The sequence below is a fragment of the Plectropomus leopardus genome, chromosome 5 (genome assembly GCF_026936395.1).
Source record: "Plectropomus leopardus strain MGB_pleo_1.0 chromosome 5, ASM2693639v1, whole genome shotgun sequence".
Taxonomy (NCBI): Eukaryota; Metazoa; Chordata; class Actinopteri; order Perciformes; family Serranidae; genus Plectropomus; species Plectropomus leopardus.
Window position 1 is genome coordinate 32,785,929 of NC_142180.1, and position 8,668 is coordinate 32,794,596.

General features: G+C 41.1%; 1 protein-coding gene across 2 annotated transcripts; it reads right to left on the reverse strand.

Moving 5' to 3' along the window:
* Positions 1 to 115: 115 nt before the first annotated feature.
* dcun1d4 (DCN1, defective in cullin neddylation 1, domain containing 4 (S. cerevisiae)) lies at positions 116 to 7,023 on the reverse strand. Of its 2 annotated transcripts, none has more exons than XM_042484006.2 (11): positions 6,982 to 7,023; positions 5,614 to 5,684; positions 5,424 to 5,463; positions 5,146 to 5,233; positions 4,898 to 4,986; positions 4,687 to 4,757; positions 3,883 to 3,974; positions 3,615 to 3,723; positions 3,036 to 3,140; positions 2,318 to 2,420; positions 116 to 2,231 (listed from the first exon to the last, which is right to left on the reverse strand). In XM_042484006.2, the coding sequence occupies exons 1-11, from the start codon at positions 6,998 to 7,000 to the stop codon at positions 2,176 to 2,178; spliced, it is 843 nt and encodes a 280-aa protein (XP_042339940.1). In that variant the 5' UTR covers positions 7,001 to 7,023; the 3' UTR covers positions 116 to 2,175. The 2 variants fall into 2 exon arrangements, with proteins under 2 accessions (XP_042339940.1, XP_042339939.2); XM_042484005.2 differs by lacking the exon at positions 6,982 to 7,023 and adding an exon at positions 5,990 to 6,859.
* Positions 7,024 to 8,668: the final 1,645 nt, after the last annotated feature.

The following is an 8,668-nucleotide window of genomic DNA, read 5'->3' on the forward strand; positions in this document are numbered from 1 at the left end:
TTGTAGATAGATCAAAATAACAACAACAGCAATGGCAGCAATATTACCCACATTAATCCTTTGTGGGTTTTTGTAATGGATAAACTATTAACTTAAGAGCCAAAATAAAAGCCAGTAAGTTAATAAACCCTTTTATTTATGTATATAGACATAGGTTATAGTGAAAACAGACATATAGACACTTACATAGTTTACATACATATCTACAGTTGGGACAAGGGTGTTCATCCTCCTGCATTGTCATGGCAGAATACTAAAACACTGATTTCTACACAGTATTTGGTAAGCAATCCAACAACTATCTCAGTCTCAGATGTTATGCTGATGGTTGATGCATTGTAATGACATTAGAGGCTTTCATGTAGTTTCAGCTGCAGTGAATTTCAATGACATGAGAACTGATGTGTTTTATCTTCACAACAAATTTTAATGTGTGTTCTGTGGGTATCATGACAGTGTAAATAAAATAAATAAAATAGCATCCTGTATACTGGCTGCAGCTACCTGAAGCTTTACAGCATGTGTAAGGATGTGTAAAGATGGGGTAAATGCAGGAGGGAACTCCTGCTCCACCGTGAGGTTACAGGTGTGTTCCAGGTCTTAATAGACACAGTCATGTTGTTCATCAGAATTAAGAGAACATGATCGTGAATATCAAAATAAGCACAAAACACTTGCACAAATTCCTGTACAAAACAAAAACGTATTTGAAAAATGTTTTCAAAAAATCTCATCCATTCACAAAAGGCTCTGTTGGAGCATGCATGCAAATATTAAATCTGACGATTCAGCATCACACCACAGCCAAAGACAAAAATTTATACATGTGTTACAAGAACATTATACTAGGCGAAAAGAACAGCATAGCATCATCACACAGTTTCAAACTGTCAGTGTCCACTGTTTTGATTAGATCCTACGGGTGGTACAAACCAATGCTTTCAGCAAACCTACCTTTCTACTCAAGCCTCAAGGACCTCGTCCTGAGAGGGTCACTGGTCTTCCACTGTAGTTATAATAACACTGTCAGTGTTGGGAGAGATGCTACTAGTAAGAGGAGACCTGAAACTATCAGTGGACTAAGGAGGACAAAACAGATGCCACACATCAAGACAAAATGGACACCAACAAGCTCTAGGTCAACTTATAACACAGCCCAAACAGTCTGAATTCATCCTGAAGTAATCCCTGACCACTCAGTGTGTCTGTGTGTGCATGTGTCGTATGTGTTCTCACACGTGTATGTACATTTGGGTTTGTTGGTATGTGTGTGGGACACACAAAGTGACTTCCATGTTTTGAGGCACAATAATACTCTTACCTACAGAACGTAGATACATAAATCGGTCATCGGACCAATAAATGCTGATCAGAGCACTAGTGGCTCACCGCTGTACTGTAATAAGAGTTAGTAAGCAGCAATGCTGATTTGTTTGGTGTTATGAGGTCTGAAGCCTTTGCAGGGAGCTAGCAAACTGTTAGCATTAGCTGGAGCAAAACAGCAGGAGGGAACAAAAACTGGAGGGGAAAAAAGAAAAAAATCACTGGCACAAATCAATAGTAAACACCACAGGCACCGGAAACCTGCGATCAACCATTTGACACAGTGTGCTTCTTGAAGAACTATCTAACTCAAAATATGACAAACAATAGTTAGTGCCATCTGTCCAGAAAAGCTCAAGTTCAAGTTCATTGCACAGATATATAATATTTAGATGTGCCCAGGTCAAAGCGACCCTGTTAAGACTCAGACACAATGCATGAATGGTCACTGTTGGTTTCTCTGTGCTGAAGACAAGGGGTGAGGAGTGGTTCTCCCACACAATACCATTTTGCTTTCATCGTCCACGTATGATACCATGTTATCCTAACACAGACAGCAATATGACATGTCACAGTGAGAGAGAGCAATGCCACCGGGGATTGCTGCAAGCTTGCCCACTATGCAACTTCGGTAGGGAACATAACTCCACAATGGCAGGCCTCCGCGCTCTGGGCAGCATGCACCCAGGCTGGAAACCCAGTGCCCCCACCCTAGCCCACCCACAGCCCGAACCCCTCCTCCACCAGGAAGCACCCACAGTCACTGCTTTACCATTTTTGTATTTACTTATTGGTTGTTGATTCTCATAGTCGTTGTCACAGTTGTATTTTTTTCCATTTTTTGCACCGCACCTATGACATCTGTCTTTCCTTGTACCATTCCACAAACTCGTCCAACAAAACTGGCCCTGAGAAAAAGACAGAGTAGAAGAGATTAGAAAACACTTATTTGTGAATGCATGTTACATTTGTGTGTAGATATGTGTTCACTCACAGGCACCATCCTCATCGTAGTTACTGAGGTCCAGGTTGATTGTCCTGCTGAACTCTAAAACATTGCACCATTGGTCTTTGTTGATGACTTTGTACTTGGATTGCTGAGGAATAGTAAACCAAGGTCTTCCGTTAATACAACACAGCAACCTTTAGATCCCTGATACACTGAGCTGTTGGTAAATGCCGGGCTGTCGGTCAGCGTATGTCGCCATAGTTCTGACAGTGTTCAGCATCACTGATAATAGTCGCTCCTTGTTGCCTTTTTTTTCCAGCTAATTTAACATGTTGAATAAGACAGCAGAGGTCGTCAGTGAATGAAATCACTCTGATTAGTAGTTAGAAGTCATAAAGGTGTTTATTTTGAGTGTTAAGTACCCCATGGATGACATTTTTCTGTAGGCCAACGCAGAAGCTAGCATCGCCCTGCTTTCCTCGTCAAAAGGCCTAAGGGATTTTTCCACTGGCTTTCAGTTGGCTTGTGATGTGTTCAGGTGCAACTTTTTGGTCAAAACACAGGCAACATGAGGCGATGCAACAGTCGGCCTTCATCTCTGCTAGTTCTTTAATGACGGTTCTGTGTGTCTGGGCCTTTAGTTTCAACAACCCTATTCAACACCAAACAGGAATTCAAACACGCTTTCTTATTTACAGCTACAGTAGAGACTCCCTTGATTTGTTAAAATGCTGCAGAGGACATTTGTGAACATGAGGCTTACCTCTAGAAACTGATTAAACACAGGAAACAGGGGCCACGTCTTTCCCAGAAGAAGCCCCAGCATACACTTGGCTGTGTTCATGTCCAAACTCCTCTGATCCTTTTCCTGTCCAATCAAAACACCCAGAGCTTCAAGAAACCACACTTTAAACAGAGGGGCAGTTTAGTAACATCATTACTAACATTAGTTCAAAACGCAAAATAGGCTGAAATCCTTATCCAGCTGCTGTTGTAACACTATTATCACAGCTGCTGTGCCATGTTTTTATTCATTTAAGTGAGCTGCTTTCTTTAAATCATTGTTCAATGTCTACGTGAGAGAAAAGTCAGGCTATGTAAACAGGCAACACACTTGATAAGAGCTTTTCCCACTCAAAGTCAAACTGAAAAATTATCTTGACCTCCTCAAAACATCAAGATTGGTCTAAACATTGGCTTGAGTCAGACCTTGCAAGAATTTCAATCAGATGCACTTAACAAACAACTGTTTCCTACAGGGGATTTTACTATTCAAATGAAGTGAATTCAATTTGGTTTAGACTGCTGTGTATGCATGCAGAGAAGACTTTGCTTGACTCACCCGAGCAAAATCAAAGGCATATCTATAAATGAGTTTAAAACTGGTGCTGTCGTTTAGGACAGATCTCAGGTAGTCGAGCGAGTTCCTCAGCCTCTCTGTGGAGTCGCACCTGACGACAGCAGAAAAGTGCCTTAGACATTCTCAACACTTCACCACCTGCCCAACTGAGTACCAAGGGCAATCGAGAAAGACGTGAGAAAACACAGCAAGGTAACAATCCATCTAGAAAGCAGCATGCGAAAAGACAAAAAGTAGGTAACTGACGTACTGCAGTGAGCCCATGCCTCTCAGCCACTCCTGCAGAGTGAAATATCCCATACTCTGGGCATCCAGCTTCCAAGCAAGAACCAGCATCACCACCTGGGCACAAACAAAAACCGTTGAAGCTGCAGATGTCCTTAAATAGAATCTGTGTCAATCCAGATAATCAATCTATCAACTATTACATGTCAAACACATGAAAACTGACCTCAATAACTCTTCAAAAATGAGTAAATAAGTAGTGACTAGTAAACTAGGTCTTCACATTTTTGTGCAAATAGATTTTATTTCTGTGTCGTGCCATTCCTGGCCTATCCCACATGAGATTACAAGACACCGTCACATTTAATATACAAAATAATATATGACCAATATTCTTGCAAAAAAATAAATGGTACAGTGAAAAATAAATTTTACAAATCTACAATTTATCTTGATAAAGAGGTTTCTCATCTCCCGTGCTTTCTCCAGATTATGAGCTAATTTAAATGTTTTACATGTAAATATTCATTTTAATCTTTGTGCAACATCCATATGTACTAAATCAATATCTGTTTTGATGTTACCGAACAAAACTTTGCACAGTTCCACGTAAAAAGGGCAGTAGGAAAAAAAGCAAATAACTAATTATGCTAATTGGTCATTTTTATAAATCATCAGGGATTACAGGAAATACCAATCTTGCTACCAAAGCCAAAAGTGTGTCCATATTAGTTGCTTAGTTTGACTGGCAGCCAGAGAGAGAAAAACCATTAAAAGCGAGCAAACTGTGACCAATCAAACGTAACCAAAACGCAAGATATCTGCTTACATTCTCGGGCTCGACTCCAATGTCCTCACAGAACTTCTCCATGCCCTCCGGACCCACCACGTCATCACAACCTATTTTAGACAGAAAAGTGTGATGCTGCATTTAGCATTAAGTTCACATGTTAAGCTTAAAAACCTCTGTCACTGATCAGTGGTCGAATGCTAATACAAAGAACGTATGAGGATGTGAGTAGAGTGACGTAAAACTTCACCTGCATATTCATAGAACCACTCCAAGCATCTTTTACTTGAAAATGTCTCCTCCTCGCGGATTTGTGATGTTTCATGTTTTCTGAAAACGCTGCAGATGAAAAAAGAGTACAAGCTATAGATGTGCTATAAAAATAAAAAAAAACAGCTCACATTCCTCTTTATAAGCCAAAATAATGCAGTGCTCCTGCATCAAAGACACAGGCGGAAGTGGTAATTTTTTGGAATATTTAACAAAAGGATGTCACACCTGTCCTGCCGACTTTTCTTGGCTGACATGTCATCCCCTGCAGAGGGTCTCCTCTTTTTCCTAGGAGGCATGGCTCTGGAGCAACAAGCTAGAGAAGCAAATGGGAGTTGGAATGAAAGAGGGCTACTTATGAGCATTGCATAGTTTATTTTCTCTTGCTAAATGTGCATGCTCTTTTAAAGAGCTTGCAGTCGTTTTGGCAGTGGCATAATGCACAACTGTCCTTGTAATGACAGTGTTTAACACTGTCTACAAAACACAAGGGACAGAATTATTACCTGAGGGGTGGCTATCCTGTCCAACGTCTTCTGTCAGGTTCTATCAAAACAGATACCACATGTTTGTACAGTGCACACACAAACACACACACACACACACACACACACACACACACACACACACACACACACACACACACATTCAAACCTAAAAATATGCAAAATACACAAGCTGCCAATATGTATTTACCAGCCTGTGCAAGGTGTGGTGGATCTTATGGATGCTGGCCAGTGTAGTCAAGTGGGAATTCAGCTGTAAATCTATTTCCACAGAGAATAAAGATGACAGCAAAAAAATTAAAACCAAAACACACAACCTCCTGTTCCTCATTTAACTTTAGCTTGGTACAAGGGTACAAGAAGGTGACATCATCGTAGCACCAACAGGAACCTATGATCATTTTGCCAAAATAGACTCTAAAGTGCTCAATTTACTGTCGTGTGATTCCAAATTTAAGGGTTAAACTTGAAAAACGGCAGAATATATCTCACACGGGATGAGGGAGTGATTCTCTGCATTCATCGAAAGACATGCAAACTCGATAATATATGATCGTGCATGCTACCTTGTTGCCAAATGTCATCTATGCGTCCCCGCTCAAAAGCTGTCATCAAATCCCGGTGCTTTCAATTTATTTCTAGCTGCCAAACCGGACAAAATACTCACTGCCGACCAGATAGCATTAGCTGCATACCTAAAATAGCAGTGCAGACGCGCAACTTGCACAGAGTTTACAAAGTATCTAGAGAGTTGGGTGCATGGGTGTTGTAGTCCGTTTCCTTCAAAGAAGCCATTTAAAATCCGCTCTGGTTGTCGAACTAAACTACAATTCCCAAGCCCTAACAAAACAACTATTTCTTTCAGACCCCTCTACCCCCCAACATTTACCCCAACTGATTGAATGCATTTTACATTGTCTTATAAAAAAACTAACACCGTTTGCCTACTGGCACATAACCATTGCGCAGACGTTTTGCAGCAGCTGATGTATGTGCCGCAAAGCCCGACAGCACTGCTGCAGCAGGCAATGAAAGATGTTTTACACAACTGCGTCACAATTTTCATTCTCTGTAATAGTCCGCAGTTGACCAGAAAATTGACCTATTTACAATGGCATTGCGTTCATCCTAAGTTTGGGTCGAAACGCACAGTGCATCCTCAGTAATGATGGATATAAACACCACAACGCACCGATTACCATCGAAAACCTTCTGGATTTAACTAACGTCGGCTGCGTTCAACTGAGCACCGCTAACGCTACACAGAAAAAATAACTCCACAAAGACTGCCGAGTCAAATAAAACCTCCTGCGTGTCCAAACAAGTGAAAATACACAAGCTATCTTTCCTTTGTTGTCGCCCAAGACAGCACTGGCAAATACAAAGGGACCACCAAATAGCACGGAATTCATACGCTCTCATCTAATCCTGCAGACACACGAGCTAAAAGTACATTTACAAACACAAAGCGTTGGTTTGCGTCTCTCCGATAAACTCTGCAGAATCCTTAAAGCTTCGCAATTTGATGCACAAAAGCCTCTATAACGTTACTACTTACTTGCCGCATCAGAGTGCATTTTTATGAAACATACAACTGTCTGTGGGAAGTCCGGAGACCGGCCAATAGGCGGGCCTTGTCCACGTAAACCACGCCCGCGGACGGTGATTGAAACTGGGAGCGTGCTGTCTCCGCCTCCGGCCGCCGCTGATTGGCTGCTCCGGGTGTCATCTCACAAAGAGGCGGGATAACAAATAGATCCCGCCCGCTCTCTAACGTGATTGGTCAGAGTTCCCAAACAGGCTCCGGCACTTCTGTGATTCATTGGCGTGGAGGTTTTTTATGAGCACGTCAATCATCAGAATTTCCTCGTGCAAACTTGAAACCAGCCCACGATGGAATCTGATTGGTCAGTTTGGTCATAAGTTTAGCTCCCTGTATAGCTTGGTTCTCTTAATGTGAATTTAACCGGGTTTGCTTGTTTGTTTGTTTGTTTGTTTAGATCCCCAGTAGCTTCTGTTTTAGACAGTAGCTATTATCTAAGAAGCTAATGGGGATCTTGGTCGGTGGAGGTTTGTAACGTGCATGTGATAGACTGCTTTAAATGGTGGAGCAATAAGATATGCTGGTGGGTAATATGAGTTCATCTTTAGATGTATAAGCTTCCATTTTTTTATCCAAAACAAGCTCACTTTTGTGCCTTTTTATGCACTACAGCAGTGATACTCTATTTAGGACCCGCTGGCCAAATCTGGCCCCCAATAGGGTGCCCGGTGGCCCCCTCAACCATTTTCTAATTCACAATAAAGAATAAAATGATTCTAACTGGGAATCTTTTTGATATTTTTAGTATATGAAAGGTGCCAACGTTTGTGAAACAGCATAAAAATAGAGCTTGTTTATCAAAAAAAGTGCCAGTGGAGGATTCCCCACAACACTAGCGAAGACCCTAATGTCCTTAAATCCCAGAAACGTCCCATAATCCTAACAATTTCCTGAAATCTTAGAATTGTCCTTAAATCCCAGAAACTTCCCAAAATCCTATAAAACATTCTATAATCCTTGAAACTTCCTAAAATCCTACAAATGTCCTTCAAATCCTAGAACTCCTAGAAACATTTATAAGCAAGTTGAGTATCTTTGCTTTAGTGGCAATAACGCTCAAAGTGATAATTTTTTTAGGCTAAAGATGCCTATTTTTAGCATTAGTGGGGCAGGTGGAGCATTTTGGGGGCACTGCCTCCCCTATGCCCATGCCTGCAACTGTTAATGTGAAAAATGTCACATTTCAGGATGATGTGGGCTGCTGACAGCATTCATTGTCAGCAGTCAGTTGAAATCCTCGATGAGAGGTCCTGTCCCAATTGATGCTTCAGTTAGCCAACTGTGACAAGTTTAGCAAAATCGAGAGCACTGCTTATCAGGTGACTGGAAGTTCTAGTTATTAGTCAAAACAGATACATTCAACTGCAGCCATGATGTCCACCCACAATGTCTTTTTTAATATCAGTAGCACTGAGATGAATTAAAGGGCCGAAGAACACAAGAAACCATCAGTCATTGGTAAAAGAAAAAAAAATGTAAACTTATCATCACATATGGTTTAAATAGTTCCTGTTTCAGTGTTAAAGTGCACAATAATGTCTATAACAAGCTGGAATTAGCAGGCAATATGTTGCTTTGCAAGACTTTTCTTCACTTCTAATGAAAATAGAGAGTTAGTCTGAGGTTAGCACTATTAGAAATA